The sequence below is a fragment of the Sarcophilus harrisii genome, chromosome 4 (genome assembly GCF_902635505.1).
Source record: "Sarcophilus harrisii chromosome 4, mSarHar1.11, whole genome shotgun sequence".
In the NCBI taxonomy this organism is placed as follows: domain Eukaryota; kingdom Metazoa; phylum Chordata; class Mammalia; order Dasyuromorphia; family Dasyuridae; genus Sarcophilus; species Sarcophilus harrisii.
In genome coordinates, this window is record NC_045429.1 from 307,530,451 (window position 1) to 307,553,706 (window position 23,256).

The 23,256-nt window shown below is 37.3% G+C and overlaps 1 protein-coding gene across 2 annotated transcripts in view; it reads right to left on the bottom strand.

Moving 5' to 3' along the window:
• Positions 1 to 204: 204 nt before the first annotated feature.
• The window catches only part of FAAP100 (FA core complex associated protein 100), a 36,363-nt gene continuing 13,311 nt past the window's right edge, over positions 205 to 23,256 (bottom strand). For both annotated transcript variants that reach the window (XR_004233788.1, XM_012548595.3), the window contains 3 exons: positions 16,460 to 16,546; positions 8,467 to 8,610; positions 205 to 7,606 (listed from right to left, as the gene is read on the bottom strand). Coding sequence is in view for 1 of the 2 variants with exons in the window: in XM_012548595.3 (XP_012404049.1) it covers positions 8,479 to 8,610; positions 16,460 to 16,546 (219 nt within the window). In the remaining variant the exon portion in view is untranslated. The remainder of the gene's footprint in view (positions 7,607 to 8,466; positions 8,611 to 16,459; positions 16,547 to 23,256) is intronic.

A 23,256-nucleotide genomic window follows, 5' to 3' on the forward strand; every position in this document is an offset into this window, starting at 1 on the left:
TTGTGTTCTCATGAGTTTGTGCAGTGGACAGAGGACTAAATCTATAGTTGGGAAGCCTCAAATCTTGCTTCAGATTTATGCGATCCTGGGAAAGTCATTTAAATCTGTCTGCCTCAATTTCCTCAAGTATAAAATAGGGATAAAAATAACACCTACTTCCTAGGGTTATTGTGAGGATAAAATGAGATATTTGTAAAAATCTTGCAAACCTTAAAGAGGTTTGCTTTTTTTTTTTTTTTTTAAATAATTAATCTTTAGGAAGTTGGAAATAAAAGGGTGTGTGGACTGCAAGAGATGGGGGGCAGGATAGTTTCTAGATAGATAAATTTTTGTGAAAGAAAGATCTGGCAGTTTTAATGGTCTACAAAAGTTTAATCAACAGTGTGACATTGCAACCCAAAAAAGTTAACATGATTAAGTTAAAAGCTACACTAACAGAAACACTGTCCAGAATTAAAGCAGGTGAGAAGTCCTGTTTTCTGCTTGTGATATATAATCTGGAACAGTATATCTGGCCTGGATACAATCTCTTTTTTTAGTTTCTAGAGAAAAGAGGCTATGTAGAATGGTATATAAGGTCATATACCACAAACCTCAAGGAAGTTAAGGGCAGAGGCAATTAAGAGATTAGTAATTTTGGTACACTGATAATTTTAAAGGCAGTAGAGTTTCAGTTGTGTGATGAGTGAGAAGTAAAAGAAGTAGGGACAATGCATATATAAGCAGTTTCTTCAGGAAGCTTGGCTGAGAAATGAAGTCAAGATGGAGAATAGCTTCAGGAAATGGTAGAACTAATGAGGGTTAAAAATGGGAAACACTTGGATATGTTTGTAGGCAGCAAGGAAGAATCCAGTTTTATAAAGATTAAAGATTGGGAAAAAGAGGATAATCTGCTGAACATAGGAAGGAAAGGGATCACAGCTTCATGCAGAAGATGCTAGAGAGGAAAAGGTTACTTTTTCTTATATTAGACTGAAGAGAATGGAGGATGATACTAAGGCGTTAGGAGGTGAGGAGGTGAATAGGAATATTAGCCTAGTGTTTGAATGTCCTCTGTCCACACTACTGTGGTTTTTGATCATATATTTGTGATAATTCTCTATATATCATGGATATCAGACCTCCATCTGAGTTAATATAAAGATTTTGCTTCCAATAAACTACTTTCTTATTCTTGTTGTTTATTTTATTCACATCAATACACAAATTAGTTTTTTTCCTAATCATCTAGCCTGGTCAGGTTTACTTGATTCAAGAATTTTGCTGCCAAATGGTTCAGGATCTCTCTAAAAACCAAATCCACAAGTTTCTCATTTATAAAGTCTATAAAAAGATTCTCGCCTATAAAAAATAGCCTTGCTACTTTACTACATATATGACTTTAGAAAAACTATTTGACATCCATGGGCCTCTATTCATCTGTATATAGTTTGGAATAAGGTCCTTGAGGTCAGGAGGCTGTTTTTGCTTTTTCTTTCTATCCTCAGCATTCATTCAGTGCCTGGTACATTGTAAACTTGATTCTCATGAGGGTGGGGGGAAACTGATCAGAGCATCTTTGATCAAATGATTTCTCTCTCCAGCTCAGTTGACAAAATTACAGAAGGAGCGGAGCAAGCTAACAGAGACATCAAGCAACCTAGGTCTTAAATGAAATGCAGCGTTCATACAATTGTCTCTATGGTGTATAAAAATGTTCTTCAGTCAAATTGGATGGAATGAAGGAATCCACCCATTAGCTGACCAAAGCTTTGGTCTGACCATACTCCCCAGCAAGACAGATTTGCTGGGGAAACCTGGTAAGGATGTTGAATATAGGAAGAAACAGAAATGTGAGCTCTGGCTGAAGAGAAAAGAGCTGACTGGAAGAAACCAACTCTTGAAAAGGTTTGGTAGGATGATTTCTTTAAGTTATATGGCCATTAGGAGACACTGCAACATCAAGGAGAAGACCCAAAGGAATGACTTGCCCAGCAGAGATATCCCACTCTGGAAGAGAAAGTATATATCCTCTCCTAAGGATCTGAAACATGATTTGCAACAGCTATATGTATTTTTCTATTAATGTCCTCTGTGTGTACCTTCTGATTCCACTATCTTTGAAGTAGCTGTGGGAAAGCTTGCCTCAGGTTAATGGCAGAAATGTTTACTATTATTAAGATATTATCTTAGTAAATGACTATTTTGAGCTAATTGTGTTTATTGGTTAACTATTAAGAGGTAAATGCATGGGTGAGGCTCTGAGCTATAGTTAAGACTCACAGAATATTTTCAACAGGAGGTTAATACACAGCCCACCTTCCAAAGTTGGAGTGCTGAGAAGAAGGTCTGCATGGAAAATGACTTCTACTATGGCTTCCAGCTCTAAGTTTAGGAGTTTATGGGTATGATAAGCACTACATACCCAACAAGATTGTTGAGGAATGTGTTTTGTATGGTTGAGGATTTAATACCCTAAAGTCATAGGATCACATTTTTATGTGAAAGGAACTCAGAAGTTATCCAGTCATGAAACCGAGAGATTAAATGTCTTACTCAAAACTGGGCAGGTGGCATCAGAGCTAGATATTGAACACAGATTCTTTGAATTTGAATCTAGTTCACTTTTCATGCACCATACATAGTGGTTAGGTCTAATGAGCTTATGATTCTAAATTGTTAATGAGTTGATCTGCATCTGTGAAAGGAAATGCTATACTACAAGGTCCCCACATGTCTGGATAAATTAACAGAAATGAGAAGACACATGATGACATGATGAAGAAATGATGGCAGAGTGAAGAAAGCAGAACAACAAAAACCTAGACATCCTGGCTCTGTAAAATTAAGACAATATCTTAGTGAAAAACATGGAAACAAATAGGACATTTGTTATTATCCTCCCATTTGCAAACATTTGAGTGTTGAAAATTTCATTTGCCCTATTACATTTTTGAATACATGTAATTGTCCATGAAATTTAAATTAAGATTTTATGGAAGAATTTTTTTGGTGTAGAGGATGAGAAGGGAAGGCAGGAATGGCTATGGAATATAACTCAAAAGACTGTTAATAGGATCAAACACAAAGGGATTGTGTTTGCTTGCTAGCTCATCCTAGAGCTTTCTTCCCCTTTAAAGGCTAACAAACTTTCTCCATTGGGTGGGCATTGGTGAAAAGCATATAACACTCTGGTCGTACTGATGGGACTCAAGCATCATCAGTCCCTTAATGATATTCCTTGCAGCCACTTTGGATTTCTGTCTTCTAAAGCAGGGTCACAAACTAGTTAAAAAAGCTGGGTTCTAAGGTTTCAAAGTGGGCTTTGTGGCATGACTTCAGAAATTGCATGGTAATTACTATGTGGGTAGATGAGTAGCTCTGCCAGTAATAGCCAATCATAGGACATATCCACACCACCCCCTTTATTACACACCATCACTCAACACTTCTCTCTTCTACATTACTAGTTCCCCCTGGCATTGGCCTTTCAGGTACTTCAGTACTTCAGGTACTGAGTCTAAAGTATGCAAAGGAAAACTTCCCCACCAGATCCTGTCTCTTTGATTACCTCATAGCTGCACTCTCCGCTGCTGGGCTCTTTCTGAAGACCCTCTTACCCAGCCCTTTCATTTTCAGTGGAGCAGAATATCGTTTTACATACTACAAAGCAAGCTGCATCACAGATTTCATCTTGCTCCCAAACCACCCCTCTTCCATATCTCTTACTTCAGTAGGGGACCACTTTCCAGTCACCCAGGCTCAAAACCTAGATGTTATCAACTTCATTTTCCCTCACCTATGTATACCAACAACTGATCAGAAGTTATTTCCATCTCCATCTTCTTCACAGGCTTTCCCCTCTCATCCCACCATCTCCACTCTAATTCAGCACCACCCTACTCCTCCATCACCTCTTACTTGGACTTTTGCAATCGTTTCCTAATCCATCTTCCTGCTTAGTTTTTCCCTTTTTCAATCCGTTCCATAGCTACCAATGGTTTTCCTAACGCTAGGGTTAAGATTCACTTCTTTCTCAAATTCCAATGGCTTCCTATTGACTCTAAGATTAAATATTTCATTTGCATCTCATCCTTTTAAAATGTCTACTTTTTTGCATAAGTTTTACAACATATGTGTTAGTACATGGAAGTACATATATAATAATTAGAAGTGGATCTGTGATTTCCGTGAATAAAGGCAATTCTCAGGTAAGGAAATTGTCGTAGTGTAGTGCAGGTCAACACCTTCTCTATAACTTGGGAAACTTAAGAAAGTTGACTGGAGCAGTAAGTTTAAGTAACTTGCTAAAAGCCACCAAGTCAGCATATATCAGAAGCATAACTTGAACTCAGGTTTCCCTGGCAGCCCCCTAGGAGGTAAGGGAACCCCAAATCATTCTTAACTCATTTGTCTTTGGACACAAATTCTGCTACAGCAGTTGGTCAACAGCTGGCAAGCAAGCTCCCAGTTCCAGCTCAGCCAAGAGAATCAGATTGTAGTGAGGTTAGAATGCCTATGAAATTGGGAGACAGACTCCTTCCCTGCTCAGAGGGAGTCCACCTAGTTCCCATCTGTGCTCCACTTCTTGGCTTTAGGGAAAAATCACTTCCTGTCTCATTCATTGTGTGTAGCTGCATCCTGGGGAAGCTCGTCCCTCTTCTCAAACCAAGGATGTCTGGCAATTACTGGGGACTGGCTGGAGATCACCCTGTGGACCTTGCTCTGGTTAGAAAGCAATACTTAAGATTATTCACACATCCTATTGTCTTCCCCCTCATTTCTGCCTCCTGCATAGTGTTGGGTATTTCATTAGCAGTGCAGTTTGCTGATGGGCAATCGATAAGGGAGTGTGCTACTGCAGCTAACAAGAGCAGAGCCCATTTGTAAGGACACAGACCACTTTACATACAGTAGGCACCAGCAAATTATATCTTAGGAAGCTCCATGTAACTTGTCTCTCCTCAGGCTCTTGAGTGCTGATCTGCCTGGCAGTTGGCTGAAATCCAATTAGGTTAGCCCTGCAGGGTGATTGAAAAGACCCAGAGACCTAGATTTGTCAGCCCTGGGATTCAAAACTGCTGAATTGACAAATAAAGACGCATTATGAAAGGCAATGGGGTGGATAATTCTCACAGACAAATTCAACTGTAGTCCCCCAAAATTTAATCTTTTCAGATGCAAGATGCCCAAGGCCCTTGGAGGTTTTTTTGGTCACCTATTCCATTTAAGGTACCTATATTGTTTTGGATTCTTGGTTTTTTCTGGTATTCTCCCTGGCTGCTACTTGCTCCTCTCTCTCTAGCTACGTTTATTGACCTGGGGTTCATGAACTTGTTTCTTAAACTTTTTATAAGCTACTTCAATGTGATCAATTTCCCTTAATCTTTATGTATTTTATTTTGTGCATTTAAACACACGATTCTGAGAAGGGATCCAAGGCTTCTTTACAATTCCAATGGCATCTACAACATTAAAAAGATTAAGAACCAATATGCGTTAGCAAAATTTCTGATATGGCCAAACAAGAGGGATTAAATGTGTGGTCAATTAGGAGACCTGAGTCAACATAGAGGAAGCCCTCAAGAAAAAAAGCCTGACCCAGATGCAGAGTGGAAATGGGTTGATTGAGAAAATTCAAGGTCCTTGTGGTCATAAAATCTTGGAGGGGGAGGACTGAACCTTTCCATAGCTCAAATACAAATATGGCATAATAGCCAGAGCTGGCATGGTGAGTATACATAAATGGGAAGGGCTCTTTCTGCTGGTGGGAAATCCTACTTTGCCAGCTGCAGTCTCCAAAGCAAACATGGGGATAAGGGAGTTATCAGAAGGCCCAGGCTATTCTGTAATTTCATCTGTGTCAGAATGATGACTCCAGTCTCTTTCCAATTGGCCCAACTCTTTTCTCCCCCTCCCCTGTAATGCTAAACCACCAGATAGATAACTGGGAACAGTAAGGGCATCTACTCACAGACCCCCCAAAAACATTTTTGGGGCACAAAAAGCTTCTGAAGGAGAGCCTGATCTGGGAGGTTGATGAGAAAGAGCGCCCTCTCTCTTGTACAAGCCAAGATAAGAGAAACTTCTCACCCCAGTCTGTGTTGTGGTACCAGGCCTTTCTGATCTAGGAGTATAGACTACTCTACAACCTTTCTGTTCCCCCAACACTTTCAGAGTTGTAGGGTACAGGGAAGGATGTTACATTAACCTGCTTGGACCCCAGGGACCAGATACTTTGGGAGACAAGTAGTTCAACATCAAGATTTATGTTTATGGACATGAAATGCACAATACAATGAGGGCACTGGAGTGATTGCTTCCTCTGCCTAGGTTTCATCCTTTAAGTGCTAGAGACTTCCCTAATGGCCCCTTGGGCCACGGAGAGCAGAGCAAAGGGGCTCAATTATTCATGCAGAGTAGTAACTTTTCAGGCAGCCACTACTTTAATTGTGAGGTACATAGAACTCAAGGGGAAGCCTAAGAGAAAAGGAAGGAGGATGGAAAGTGGAAATTCAAGTTGAGCTGCCAAATATCAAATATTGCAGTGGGAGTATGGGAGAAAGGGAAGAGCAGGGTAAAAAAGGCAAGGAAGACCTGAAGAAACTCAGTGGAAAAGAATTATTCTCATGACAGATCGTGGGTTAACAGCCACAGCAATTTTCTTGTTAGAGCTGGCACTTTAAACAGGAAGGAAATGAATCCAACTGAAACCACCACTAGAGAAAAATGCAAAAAATGCAGGTAAAGTTTTTTTCCCCTCCCATTTTTCCTTTCTATTTTATATAATTAATTAAATAACATACAAAAACCTATCCCACACCTGGGACCCTGGAAGTGTGTAGGGCTAGGGAAAACAGCAGGCAGGTATCTCTGCCTGAGGGTATAGTGAGAAAGAACAGGAGAGGCAAGAGAGATAGGCAGTCACTCATTTGTCCAGAGCACTACCCCTAGAGAATCCCCAGAAAAATGACTCAGTGCTAGAGACCTAAGTTTCTACATCACTAAATATGGAGTTATTTAGTATTCTGGCCACTGTTACAGAGAACTATGAACGTGGGTTGAAATGACAGGTTCTTTCCACTGTGAAACACAAAGCCACTGCTGAGCTATGAACATCAGAAGCTAAACTAGCACTCACAGGCAACACACAAAAGATACGTCACCTATTCTCATCATGCCATGGGTACAAGGCTCAAGAACCATTCATGCATGGGGCAGTTATCCTAAGAATGACAGAAACACTCACCACTCTTCAGCCTCAGTTACCCAAAGGGAAAGCAAATGGGCAGGGAATGGGAAGTGTGAGTGGGAATGGGGATGAATCCTGCTCTAAGCAGGGCTAGATGTTCCTTTTCAGGACAGGGTAGCTGATTCTCTGGTGTTGTATAATATCAAAAAAGTTAAAAACAGATCCACCCCTCAAAACCTTTCTCTGGCATGAAAGGGCCCTCATCAGGCTTAGACGTCCCCACCCAGAGGGGTTGTCAGAAGATTTCCACAGCCTCTATTACTGCACACTGCTTGGCTTCTCAACGGAGAGGATATCTTCAATCCCACTCTTTGGGATCATATGGAAGATTTTCTAGCAGTCAAGAGGTGAGATGTCAGAGCTGCTTAAAAGAACCTGTAAGAGGAAAGGAAAAATAATTAAACACATATATACATACTTCTAATGAAGTCCTTCTGAGGACTGAGCCTAGGTTCTCAAGGTTATACCAGGAAAGGCTATTCTGGCAGAGTACAATCTCAATAAAGTCCTACCAAGCAGAAAGGCTTTAAGTACAGCCCAGTGATGTAGTGTTTGCCTGCTGATAGAGAACTGGCTCATTTAATTTGAAAAGGCTTATCACCAGAAGGTTGCCACTAGGAGGCTTTTTTTTTTTTGGCCATATACTAACGCACAGAGAAGCTGGGATTTAAGTCAATGGAAAGATGAAATCACATCTTATTTAAAGTTAATTTTAAATATATATATATTTTCCTAAAGTGAGTCCCCCTTCCTCAGGTGTGCACCCAAGTGCATGAAAACACACACACACCAATATATATGGGAGGATGTCACAAAAAAAATTGGATCTACTAGTTTTAAATAATGAGCTTTCCTACTACATTCAAAATGATTTAATTTATACATTATTTTTCAGGTAGCAAAGTGGGTACCCAAGCATCATGAAAGCAAGTTACATCTACATTGTATATACTATTATGCAAGAGTCTGAACTGGAGACACTTGTCTTCAATGGATTATATCTAAGGAACATAAATACTCAGGATATATGGTAAAAATTGGAATCAGATCCTGCCAAGGATCAAATTCATCTTATAAAATTGCCCACATAATGCTAGTCTTTAAAAAATAGAAGACAAATGAAAACAACTCAAAAAGACAAGATGACTTCACGCGTACTTCTCTAGAGGAACCCAGGATAGGGGCAGAGCTCTTTTCCATAAGAAGAGGGGAGCCTCTGGTGTGAGGTGCCCTACCAGTGCCAGGGATCACAGCAGGATGAGGCTTGGGTTGCGCAGCTGCTTGTAGACTTGGAGGAGTTTCTCTGCGGCAGCACTGGCGCTGGCATCATCCTCAACACACAGACGATCTCTCAACAACTGCACCTCCTTGAGTAGCATCTACACAGAGCAAGCAAATTAAAATAAAAATGAAAGAAAACAGCGGCAGGAAGATGGAGAGAATGGTAAGATGCTAAGAAAATCCCTTAACCTTACACTGACTAGTCACAATTCCAGAAGAATCATGATTAAATATGATGCTCACCTCCTAAGAAATGCCTCAGGGGGAAGACTGAGACATATTTTTCTGGACATGGTCAGTGAAAAAATTTGTTTTGCTTCATTCTGCAAATTTGTTACAAGGATTTTGCTTTTCTTTTTCAAACTCAAATGAGTTAATCTATGTAATTCTTTGCAAAAGCTTTGTAAACCTTAAAATACTACATAAATGCTATTATTTAGCTACCATTTAGCTATCATTTAGGCAGGTGGGGAGCACAATGTATAGAGCAAAAAGTCTGGAATCAGAAATAGAACTCACTACTTGGGTTCAAATCCATTCTCAGACACTACCAGCTGGGTGACCTTGGACAAATCATTTAATTCTCTGGGCCCAGTTCCTCATCTGTAAATGGGTATTATAATAATAGCGCCTATCTCTCAGGGTTGTTGTGAAGAGAAAATTAGATATTTGTAAAGCAATTTGCAAGCCTTAAAATGCTATATGAATGATGTTATTTATTTTTTCCAAAGAGGAATTAGAAGGAAAGAAGGTAGATTTTTGTCAATTGGAAAAATAAAATTAACTTTAAAAAAGGAAGAATAATTTGTTCAGTCAGTCAGTCAGTCAATAAGCATTTATTAAACATTTACTATGTGCCTGGCACTATGTTGGGTATCTAAAGAAAGGTAAAAACACTGTCCCTGCCCTCAAGAGACTCATATTCTAATAGGGGAGACAACATGTAAAAAACTATTACATACAAGATATATACAGAATATTTCTCAGAAGGAAAGCACTAGCAAGGAGAAGTTGTGAGGGGAAGAAGATGAGAGGATAGAGAAGGGACGCCTGATATAGAAAGAATTTGAGTGGAGTCTTCAAGGAAACCATGGGAGCTATGGGGTAGTAGTGAAGAAGAAGAACATTCCAGAAATGGGGGACAGTCAGTGCAAAAGCTCAGATGGAGTGTTGTATATGAGGAACAGCCAGAAGGCCAGTATATCTGAATTGTAGAATACATAAAGGAGAAAAAGGAAGGAACAAGGTTCTGAAAGGTTTTAAGTACCACATCTGATTTTGGTGATAATAGTGAACCACTAGAGTTCATGGGGATGATAGGAAAAGGGAAGGGGAGCAGCAACAATACTGTCAAATCAGCACTATAAAAAAAATCACATTGGTAGTGGAATAGGAGAGAAAGAGAAGGGGAGAGATCTGAGATAGGAAGACTAATGAGATTATGGTAATAGTTCAGGTAAAAGGTAAGAAGGACCTTAGTTTGAGTGGAAAGAAGGGGCTATATAAGACAGATCTTGTGAAAATAGAAATGATAAAATCTGACAACAGACTGGATATGTGTAATAAGTAAAGGTGAGGAGTTAAAGATGACACTCTGTATGCAAAGATTGTGATATCCTCAACAGTAATAGGTTTGGGAAACTTGGGAAAAGGAACATGTTTGAGGATAAAAGGTAATGAGTTTTGGTTCGGAAATATAGACTTTATAAGACAAATATAATGACCAAGTTTAGCCCTAGGAAAGAAGAATGAGAAAATACACTTTTCTCTCTTCCTTCAAGAGATTATGGCTGCTAGACTCTACTGATCAGTTTTGCTGAACTGTGTTTCTCCCTTTCTTTAATTCTTCATTACAAGGAACAATTTGCAGGGAGAGGGAGGGAGAAGAAAAGAGGGGAAGGGAGGGAGGAGAGAAGAGGGCGGGGAAGAGAAGGAATATATTTGGCAATTAAAATTAAGGTGATACGAACAAAAAAGATATCAATAATGTTTAAAGTAATTGTTGGTTCTTGAAAAGAAAGGGCTGGCTGCCTTTTGCAAATGTTACCATGGAGAGTTCTCTCATCTCAAAAGAAAGCAGAGGGATCAGAATGTCTCTGAATCACGTTATTTTATTGAACTCCTAAGAGGCAGAGCTACAAGATCATTAAGTTCCTTTAAAATTTGCTAAAGTCACACAGGTAAATAGATGACTAAACTAGTATATAACCTAAATTGACTCCCAAATCACTGCTTCTCAGAACATGCTACTTCTTTTGCTTGAAAATCCATCATCCTTCCATGGCCACCCATCTCATTTTCAGAAAACTAACTGGTAGGAAGTTTATCCTTGGATCAAGCCTAAATTGGCCCCTTTGCAATTTCTATCCATAGCTATTTGTTCTGTCCATTGAGATTAAAGAGAATAAATCTAATCCCTCCATATTCCATGCTTCAGCTGTGAAGTTACCCAGTCTTCTCTTCTCCAGTCTAAAGAGCCCCAGTGTTTTCAATAGTTTTTCACCAACCTGGTTATCTTTCTCTGGATGTTGTCCAGATTATCACAGAATCTGAGAAGTGGAAAGGACCTTATCAGCCACCTCGTTTACCCCATACACAAACAGAACCCAGACTCTATCATGCTCGACAAGCGATCATCCAGCTTTTGTTCAGACTTCCAAGGAGGGGGAACCCCCACCCCCTAAGGCAGCCCATTCCACTTCGGGACAACTATTAATAAGATTTTTTCCTGTGCTTTCAGAAAAACCTGGAAAGACTCACACAAAGTGATGCAAAGTGAAATGAGCAGAACAAGAACAACATATTAACAACACTGTGAGATGATCAACTGTGAATGACTTAACTATTTTCAACAATACAATAATTTTTTTTTTAATAGCCTTTTATTTACAGGATATATACATGGGTAACTTTACAGCATTAACAATTGCCATACCTCTTGTTCCAATTTTTCACCTCTTACCCCCCCCACCCCCTCCCCTAGATGGCAGGATGACCAGTAGATGTTAAATATATTAAAATATAAATTAGATACACAATAAGTATACCTGACCAAAACGTTATTTTGCTGTACAAAAAGAATCAGACTCTGAAATATTGTACAATTAGCTTGTGAAGGAAATAAAAAATGCAGGTGTGCATAAATATAGGGATTGGGAATTCAATGTAATGGTTTTTAGTCATCTCCCAGAGTTCTTTTTCTGGGCATAGCTAGTTCAGTTCATTACTGCTCCATTAGAAATGATTTGGTTGATCTCGTTGCTGAGGATGGCCTGGTCCATCAGAACTGGTCATCATATAGTATTGTTGTTGAAGTATATAATGATCTCCTGGTCCTGCTCATTTCACTCAGCATCAGTTCGAACAATACAATAATTTTAAGACAATTCTGAAGGATTCATAATGAAAAACGTAATCCATCTTCAGAAAAAGAATTAATTAAGATACTGAATGCAGATGGAAACATACTTTTTTAAAGTTTTTTTTTTAATTTTTAAAAATTTTCTTGGGGGGGGGGGGTTTAGTCTGTTTTCTGTTATAACTAATATGGAAATATACTTTGTATAACTGCACATACATAATCTTATCTCAATTTGCTTGTCTTCTCAATGAAGGGGAAGGAGAGGAAGGGAAGAAAAGAATTTGCTACTCAAAATTCTTAAAAATGAATGTTAAAATTTTTTACATGTAATTGGAAAAAATAATTTTAAAAAAAAATTTTCTGACATTAATTCTAATCACTTCTTTACAAGTTCCATCCATTATGTTGGAATAAGTCTAATCCCTCTTCCAGGGGCAGCCCTCCAAAAACCTGAAAACACAATAATGTCTGGTTTCTCATATACCCTACATATATTCCCAGAGTTTTGTCTTCTCCAGATGAAATATCCGTAGTTTCTTCAAATGATCCTCATATGATATGAACTCAAGGTGTTTCAGTATTCCATTTACCATCTTTTGGACAGTTTCTAGCTTATCAATGTCTTTCTTGAATTGTGGCTACCAGACCTGAAAAATACTCCAATTTTGAGGATAGAATACAATGGGACTACTACCTCCTCAATCTTGGAAACTATATTTCTGAATTCAGCCCAAAATGATATGTTTTTGATTCTAATAGCACACTGCTTACTCATCTCAAAGTCATTCCTAGATGTGGTACTTAGACATGAATACCATATTTCATTTCTTCTAGCCTCTCATCTAAGAATCTTGCTTCTTATTTCACCAGAAAAAAAATGAAGGCATTCACCAAGATCCCCTTTTTCCCTCCTCCTCATCTCACATCATCCAAATGCTTTCTGCCACTTCTCCACCTTTACTCCTATCTCATATAAAGAAGTGGCTCTTCTCCTTATTAAGGAAAATCTATATGTATAAGTGACACCAATCCATCTCATCTTCTTCAGCAAATGGCCCTATTATTACCATTCTCACTTAATTTCAATCTCTCCCTCTCTATTAGCTTCTTCACTACTGCCTACAAACATCCCCATGTCTTCCCCATCCTTAAAACATCTTCTTTTGATCCATATATCTCCACTAGTTATTGTCCCACATCTCTTTTTCTCTTTTGTGACAAAACTCCTTGAGAAGGTTCTTGATACTTAATGCCTCCAATTCCTTTCCTCTCATTCTTCTGAACCCTCTACAGTTTGGTTTTTAACCTCATCTTTCATTTGAAACTGTTCACTCCAAATTTACTAATAATTTCTTAATCACCATATCTAATGGCCTTTCAAAATCTCCATCCTTCTAAGGATCACCGAAGTCTCTGATTCTGTCAATTACCCCCTTCCTCTTGCCTAAGTTTCTGTGATACAGCTTTATTCTGGTTTTCTTCCTATTTATTTAACTGCTCCTTCTCAGGACCTTAGATAGATCTTCACCCACATAATGCCCACTGACCTTAGGTATGCCCCTAGGCTCTGTCCTGAGATCTCTTATCTTCTCCCTCTTTATTATTTCAAATTTCAATTTTCATGGATTCAATTATCATCTCCACACTGAAAAAATCTATTTATATAGCCTTAAACTCTCCTAACCTCCACTCACATTTTCAATTGCCTATTAAACATATCACACTGAATGTTCAAAACTGAACTCTCTCCCCAAATCCTTTTACTGTTGAGGGCATCAGCATCCTTCTCATCACTCAGGCTCAAAACTTAAATGTCACCCTTAACTCCCCACTCTCACTTTCCATATCTAGTGTGATGCCAAGTCTGTCAATTTTACCTTGTAATGTCCCTGCTAAATGTCTCTTTCTCTCCTCTGGTACTGGCAGCACACTGGTGCAGGCCTTCATCATCTCTCATTTAGATTACTGCAACAACTTGCTGGGTGACTTCCCTGCCTTAAGCTTCTCCCTATTCTATTCCATCTTCTGCTCAGCTATCAAATTAATTTTCTTAGTGAAGATCTATGTCACCCCCCATTATTCAATCAACTCCAATGAGTCCTTATCACCTCCTGGAACAAATATAAAATCATCGGTTTAACATTCACAGCTCTTCACTTAACTTCCTTCTACCTTTCCAGTTTTCTTACTATGTACCAGCCCCTTACTATGTACTTTTCAATCCAGTGACATTGATTTCCATACTATTCCTTGAACAAGATATTTCCTCTCCAGACTGAATATTTTCTTTTTTTTTGTTTGTTTGTTTGTTTTTTTCAGACTGAATATTTTCACTATTTGTCTCCCAAGCAGAGAATTCTTTCCCTATTCATCTCTACCTCCTGGTTACCTGGCTTCCTTCAAGTCTCAGCTAAAATACTATCCTATGAGAAATATTTCCTGATTCTCCTTAATACTAGTATCTTTCTTCTACTGATCAGGTCCAATATATCTTCTATGTAGCTTGTTTGTACATAATTGTTTGCATATTGAGTACCCATTAGACAGTCTTTTGCCTTTCTTCGCATCTCCATCACTTTGCACTGTGCCTCGTACATAGTAGTTCCTAAACATTCATTTATTATTTATTAACATTATTACTATGATTGACAAACCAGGGTAGAGTATAGCAAGACCATCACCTTCCTAGATGTGGTCTTTGAACTAAAACTTTAAATTTAATAGGAATAGGGTAAGAACAATTATATACTCATTAAAAAAAACAACAACACAAACACAATCCTCAACAGCAGGACCAAGGATTGAGGAAGTAAGAAAAGCTCTTTTTATGCTTAAAACATCATAAAAACATAAGATATTTTTGTTAGGAGTGGTAGGTGATTGGTAAGCTGAAGGCAGGGGCAGTCTAAAAAGAGTTCAGGATTCATGGAAGAGAAAAGCCTTAAGCACATCCTAAAGGAGAAGAGGGAACACTGATTCCCAAAGGAAAGTTCTGGGAACATAACATTCTCCCACTGTAAAAGAGGCAGAATAAGTATATAGCAGGAATAAGAGCTAGATGTGTCTTTAGGATCAAGCACAAAGAGCTTAATAGAAGAAAAGAGAGCACAAGAAGCAAAAATATCAGATAAGAGAAAGCCTGAGACTATTACCTATTATCAGAAGGACAAGCATTTGTGAGCTGATTCCAATGCACTGATGATATCTTTACCCGATTGTTCTCATTACCACTTGGAAAAAAGTTAGCTGGAGGATTTCAGAACATCGAACAGTTTCTCTGTGAAACGAATGGTCCCAGACTAAAATTGAAACCCATGCTCACAGTTGAAAGGTACCTCAAAGATTACCTAATCCAACACATTCCTGAAGAAAAATTTCCCATTCATCATTTCAGAGAAACTGTCTTCTAGCCTTAGCCTGAAAGTTATCCATCAAGGACAACTCACTATCTCCCAAAACAACTTAGTCTACTTTTGGATAACTAATTATTTGGATAACCATATCAAGCTTAATTTCTATCCATTTCTCCTAGTTCTTTGCCCTTTGGGATTAATTAGAAAAATTTTAATTTTTAATCCTTGTAAAAGTCCTTCAAATACCGAAAACAATAATCATCTTCACCTCAAATCTTTTCTTATCCAAGATACTTCTCCCCAATTTCTTTTAATCGATTATTATATAACAATCTCAAGTCCCTTCATTAATCTGGTTACCCTATTCTAGACATTTTCCAACTTATCAGTGTGGTCCCCCAAAATTGAATTTAGTTATTTAAACCAGGGGATTTCTTATTATGTCCCTAAACATTATATCCCTATTCAGTTTGTCAACTTCATTAACCATTCTATCCCTCCTAGTTCAAAGATTATACTCCTCAGTAGAGAAAATAGAAACAAAGTATGGCTTAAATATCTCTGATTTTTCTCCATTGTCTGGCATTATCTCCCATTTACTCCAAGCAGTGGTCCTATCCCTTCTTTGATCTGTCTTTTCCCCAATATAGTTTTAAAAAACCACCTTTTTTTTTTTTTTTTAAAGCTTTCTTCATTATCCTTAGATCATCTGAACTTTAGCACTCCTGATGTTATACTTATAGGACCATGATTCCTTTTGTATATTATTACCTGTTCTCACTGATATCATGCCCATATGCAATTAATCAATCTGCCCTTTTCTATTTGGGTCATGCCCTAAACTATTTAGAAAATATTAGAATAGGCTCCACTCTACTTTGAAAGTTTATGCCTGATTCACATAGGGACCATCAACCACACCTTAACTGCAGAAGCGTATGGGATAAGCATTTATATTGAGCAATTCTTGGAATAATGGTAGGCAACATCTGTGGTACCATAAAGGGATAGTACAAACTCTTCTTCCCTTCTAGTTATGTGTTTATATAATGATCATGTATGTAAGATCACCTGCTGGCATTCCTGTCCTGTTACAAGGATACCCAAAATTTATTAAAGTGACATGGACGAGAATGTGATGTAGGTCCCAAATTATCCCATTACCCCCAGGACCAATTAAAGCCTACCACAATAGCAGGTTTTCTAGAAGAGAGGATGCAAGCTGTCACTCACCTCATGATTGGCATGGATCTGACGAAGATACTGCACACGGAGATCAGGTGGGTTAGAGCCCTGAGCAGCCTGTTCCATGATCATTACCTACATAGGATAAAGCAAAGTAGAAGAGTAAATGAAAAACAAAAAGAATTAAAAACTGAAAATCTTTTCTGCTCTGAACTTGTGCTAGCCTCAGTTTGGTCCTCTTATGGAGTCATGTTTATTTCTATCTGATGCATACCGAAAGACCTTGGGAATGGTATGTTTCTTCCTGGAGGGATCATAGATTCATTTCTGGCATCTGTTCTCCATCCCCTTCTTATAATGAAAAAATGAACTCTGTTCAAACTCATCTTTTCACTGCCTCTCCCTGGATAAGTTTGACATTTTTCCTTTTATCCTCTGCAATCTTCTTTTAGATCTTCATCTTTACTGCCTCCCTCCCTACTTTTACACTCTATTAATTCCATTCTGTAATCATCCCAGGCCTCTGTAGTGCCTGCTGTTTTATGCCTCTCTCAGGCAACTCTCCTGCTTACTCTTCACTGCTTTTTCTCCTTTCTTGTTCATCCATATGAACTATTTTCTCACACAAGGAATTGTTAAGGCTTTTGTTGATGCTCTTATATAGAAACCTAGAGGGTGATAGTTATTGACTCTGAAATAATTTTCATTTTGTCCTTTTTCATCCAATAATCTTCCCATCTCCCCTACGAAATTTTAGCTCCATCTCTAGTTTATCTTCTCCATTTCTTCTTTTTTTCTCCTGTCTCACCTTTGGGTCCAATTTTAATTTTAGATGCTCTGATATTCCCCACTTGAGCAACTCTAATCCCATGGTCTTCAATGTAAGGACATTGATGAGACCTGCTCCTGCCTTCAAACCCCTAAAGTTGTCTCATGCAGAGGCCTCCAATGAAGTGTCCCATTTATTCACTCTACTTAGTCTAGTTTATGGTTGCATCATTAAAAAAAAGAAGAAAAAAAAAGTCCCAGTTTTGTTGCTTTCTGAAAGTTTTGCTATAAAATCTCAATTAGCTCACCTAACTATGATGTGAGAACAAAGGGATAGAAGGAGGCACATCAAGACTCATAAGCTGGGACCACAGATGAATGAGCCAAAGATATATGAGGCACAATGACCAAATCAATTTCAAGAACCATCTTCTATTTCCCTATTCTTCATTTCCTATGTGTATTAAGTATGAATGTGAATGTGTGTGTATACGATATAAAGGAATGGAGTAAGAGAAAAAGAGACAGAAAGAGAAACACCTTCAAGCAAATCCACACACATATGGCATTCAATTCACCTTCAACAAGTATGTATTAAAGTGTTTATTAAGGGCAAAGCAATATGTTCAGCCTTGAAGATTTTAAAAGATTTTCAAATGTGAAAAATAACTGCAAATGAGAATGTGCTAAGTGCATATATACTACTTTCTACATAAAGCCTTTTGATTCTCCCAAGTACTAATGTTCCCCCACTAAACCCACTTTATATTTAACTATAAGGTACTAGATTATCTTTAATCAGTCAATCAGTAAAGATTTATTAAGCACCTCCTATGTGCTAGGCATTGTGTGAAGCACTAGAACTAAAGGCAAAAGAAAGTCCCTGTCCTCAAGTTGCTCACAAGCTAATGGGAGACCCAACATGCAAACAACTATGTACAAACAAGCTATATACAGGAGAAGTAGAAATAATCAACAGAAGGGAATGATTAGGTTAAGGGGCATCAGAAAAGGCTTCATGTAGAATGGAGGATTTTAGCTAGGACTTGAGGGAAGCTAGGAAGTAAAAATGAGGAGGGAGAGAATTTCAGACATGAGAGACAGCCAGGGAAAATACCCAGAGCCAGGAGAGAAAACATTTGTCTAAGGAACATCCAGGAAGCCAATGTCATATGGGCGAGGTGTGAGGTACAAGACTAGAAGTTTGGGGGGAGAGGGACAGAAAGGTTATAAAAGGTTCTGAATGGTTCTGAAAGGTTCTGTTTTATATTTAGTGCTGAAGGTGACAGGGAACTAGTGAAGTTTATTCCATACATACATACTAGCCCCATTAAAACATGAGTTCCTTGTAAGTAGTCATTATTTCATTTTTGTGTTGGAATTCCCAGAATTATGCTTAGCACATAATAAGTACTTAATAAATGCTTAATTTTGTTTGATTAATTTTGAGATGGAAATAGTAAAAGGAATCACAGAAGTGGTACCTGAGTTAGACTTTGAAGAAAGGGAGAAATATCAACAGGCAGATGTATAAACAGTATATTTCTGGCAGAAGACAATCACAAAGGCATGGAGAAGAGAGCTCAAAAGTTAGTAACTTTATCTTTCTCAAACAAATCACATGAATAACAAAAGTGCAAAATAAAGATACAATACAGTGGAAAGTTGAAGCCAGATTGTGGAAAGTCTTGAATGACTGAATGACTGAAAAAGCATTTAAGTGTTAATTATATGGCACACTCTGTGCTAAGAACTGAGAAAACAAATACAAATCCCTAACAAATAACAAATACGAGTCCCTAACATCAAGGAACTTACATTTTCATACAGCAGATTAAGACTTCGTATTTCATCCTATAGATCAGTTGTCTCTAAGATGAGTTATGTGCCCCACAAAGGGTATACAAGAAGATCTACTGGGTACCAGTATAGGAAGAAAATCTTAGACCTTTTTTTCATAATTATTTTTAAATAAAATAAGAAAGAAATTAGGCTTCACTAATATTTAATATATAACTGATGCTGCTGACCTCACTATTTGGTCCATATGTGAAATGTTGAAGTGTGATACAGAACATGAGATATCCTGAGAACTAGACATTCCACACAGTATGGAGGGGCTGACGATGTCACCCTCACTCATGTGTTCACTTTCAGCAAATTCCAAAGTATTACATTTTTGTGTCAGCCTTCTTAAGTGGATTTACAGATTACATTATCTAGTTTTAATTAAAATAACTCTCAAAATGGTCAAGTGGCTTAAAAAGATTCCTGCAAAGAAACCATGGATTGAAGATAATACTAATAATACTGCACAACTGAACAAGAAAATGGCAAGATGATGCTTCTGCCTTCCTTCGTCAGCTACATAAATAATGATGAACTAATCAGATCTGACATAAAATGGGCCAAAAAAAATCAGAAATTGTCAAGATTATCTGAAATATGAATTTTTATCCTTTATGATTAACATACCTAAAGATATTAGCCAATGACAATATGAAGCCAATGCAATTGTCAAAGCTTTTAAAAAATTAAGTTTTTGTTGTTGAAAACTATGTATGTCACCTATAAGAACTCATATATAAGAATTCAAATAACTTGAAAACAGAACTTTCTAACCTGTTAAAAATCTTTCAAAGAATTTCAGTGAGTTTTGAACTCATCTGTTAAAAATGTAAAAAGGTAACATTTTCCAATTAATTTATTTGAACAATTGAATGGCTACAGGCAAGATGGGAATTTATTATTCAAAATACTACATGAACCTCTATACAACTGGTGGAAGGAATTGAAAAATATTCATCATGATTTAGCAAGTACAGCCATTGATGCACTTTTTTCACTTGGATCTATATGACTTTATGAGATATCTTTGTCAGATATTACAAGCCAGTAAGACTGAATTTCAAAATAAATTGAATTTAGAAGCAGTCCCTGGAATTACTATCACAAAGTGATAAACCAAGATTTTTTTTAGTGAAACATATTAAATAGCAATGCTTGAAGAAAGATCAATGATTTTAGAGACAAAAACATTAATAAAATTAAAATATTTAATCTCTTCTATTTTGGCATATGTTTTTCTTATTACACATAATATATAATTTATAAGCAAATACATATCGGAGTGTGTACTCAGAACTTTTTTTTACTAACAACACAGAATTCCTTTGGAGACCACCAATAATGGCCTCAAGGAAATCACTAAAGGCTTTTGAGCATGGGAATGATGTGACTAACCCCTGGCCTTAAGAAGATTGCTTTGTCAATTCCATGACCTACAGATTAGAGATAAGATCAGAGACAAGGAGATCAGTCAGAATGTTCGAACAATAGTCCAGGTAAAAAGTTGTGATGGTCTGAGAATTATGCTGATGACAATGTGAGTGAAGGGAAAACAGGCAAAAGAGAACTGTTGCATAGGAAAACCCGACAAGAGTTGGCAAATGCCTGAATATAAGGAATAAGGAGAGAAATCACAGTTAATTCTCAATGTACTGAACCTGTGCCTATTCAACAGTAAATATTTGTTGAACTGACATGGCCAATAGAACTCCTCTTCTACCCTTGCTATCTGCAAAACACATTTTACATCCTAAACCATTTCAAACAAATCTTTTCCAGCCTATCTTAAAGGAGTGGTTTTATTCCTTTTCATGAAACAAAGAGCTCTAGGATGAAACTGTAACTATCACTTTGCCTAAGACTTCCCAAATAGTCTCTGTTCTTTTCTCTTTCAGACACATTCCTAATCTGGTCAGTTGTCTTTGCCACATAGAGAAGCCTTGCTCTGAGAGCTACAAAGTGTAGAATTATGGGCCCCAGTTTATAAGAACTTTTGAGATATGGTTCCAGGCAAGGACCAAAGACAAAAATTTCCTGAAACACAGAGCTATGTGAATATTAAGTGACAAATTACAAAACATCTGAACTACTAGACCACATCATAGGCAGTCCTTGTACACATCCCTGAGCTCTGACTCAAATGACAGTGTGATTTCTTTCCTGATCTTATGCTCTACTGATGTTTCACTTCCCTAAACTGTTTAAATATGCTCTACAGATCCCAAATGAATCTTCAAAAATATATCTACAGTGGTACAGTTTTCTAATGTAATGGGAAAAAAGCAAAAGATTTAGATTTTATTATTAGATGCATAACCTTAGACAAATCATTTACTATCGCTGGACCTCAGTTCCTTCATCTATATAATGAAAAGTTGATTTTATAATTTTTAAGGTCTAATAATACATGTAAAAGTGCTTTGTAAACCTCAGGGCAATATATAACTGTAGATATTATTCTTTTTTCTAATCTTTTTCAATGAAGCTGAAATACAAAGAGTCCTAAAACAAGCCACTATCCTATTATTCTTTTTCACTGAATCTTCTACAGATCATGTTATAGGGGGGTAAGAGAAATGTCCTTTTAGTTTAAAAAGATTATGAAATAAGCTCATTCTCTGTAGATTCATTGAAGGCATTTCTGTGGTGCACCTCCAGTAGCAGATAGGATAACTGGTCCTATCCTGTTGACATGTTGATCAAATATGGTTTTTATCTCTGCTACTTCTCAAAAAAGCTTTTGAAAGCTTTTTGTTCCCTGTAAGTTTAAAGATATTTTTGTATCATGATATCTATTAAGAATGTTATTCTTCAGTTTTTACAAATCAATGTGATATTCAGGTTATTGCAGGCAATAGTTCAGGCCATCATAATGATCTGATTTCAGTAGAGCTTATTATCTACTTTCTTCAGTATATTTGTATTTGTAGCATGGGAATTTATCATTTGTCAGTCCATAAAAGACAACAAGCTTCTGACATATAATTCTACCTATTAGATTTTATCTTGCTAGGTAAAGATTTCACAAGATGAAGGAATTGTTTTTAATATATTTTTTTCACCTCTAACTTGCCACATTACACTTTGGAAAAAAAAAACCTTCAAAAAGCCTTGTAACAAATATGCATACTCAAGCAAAATATACTTTCACAATGACTATGTTCTGAGCCTATCCTACAACCTAGATACATTATTTCTCAGTAAGAAGGCAGGTAAATTTTGTTTTAGATATAATTTCATTTGCTTTAAATATAATTTCTAGAGTATGTATTAAGTGCAGAATTTTCAATGACCTCAGCTTCATCAGCTTTCCCTCTTCAGATATTAGAAGCCTCTCAATTTCAGATAATGTAGACTTAATGATGAAGTCATTTTTTGACTACCTTTGTACTGGTCAGCAAGATGTTTAATGATGGAACAGAAGGTATCATTGAAAAGAAGCAGGATAAAACCCTTGCCTATAACTGGTGAGATCTATTTCCAATTTTATTGTGCTAAGAGCACTGGTACATAATAAAATTATTCATATTTTTAGTCCATTTCATAAACATTTAACCATTGCTTTCTTTCAGTACTAACTGCATCAAAAAATTTCCAACAGGTGGATGTTGGTATTTCTAATTTGCTCAGATGTACTTTGCTGATATTGTGGCATCAGAACATGAAAGAACATTGCTGCCCTTTGTGCCAAGAGGATCATATGATGAACTGAGTAGTGCCAGCCTGACAACTGTCTATGTATTTTTTAGATTCATATGAAAAGTTTTATTACACTGGTCAGGGTATTATTCCAATTAGTAGTATATACAAGTCCTAAGTAGACAGAATTTGAGGGTTCTTGTCATGCCTTCCCAGCTATTATTGCAGTCTCAAGACAGGGCTGAGTACATCACCTTGGATGCCATTGTATTACATTGCTGTTGCACCCTCTTTTTTATCCATGACATGGATGATAGGTTAGACTTTGAAAGTGTGAGACCCTGGCAGGTTAAATGGCTTGTCAAAAATCACATGGGTGGTCATGTTGGAAGCAGGATTTGAATTCAGATAATCTGACTCCAGGGTCAATGTTCTTTCTCTTGCATCATACTGGCTCCATGTTATTATCTTCATTCTTATTCTTATTTTAAAATGTGTGATCCAAAGAGATTTTGGAAATGGTAAGCTAAGGAAGCTTTCCATAATCAATGAATGGTCAGTAGATTTTAGGAATTCAAACATCCAATTCA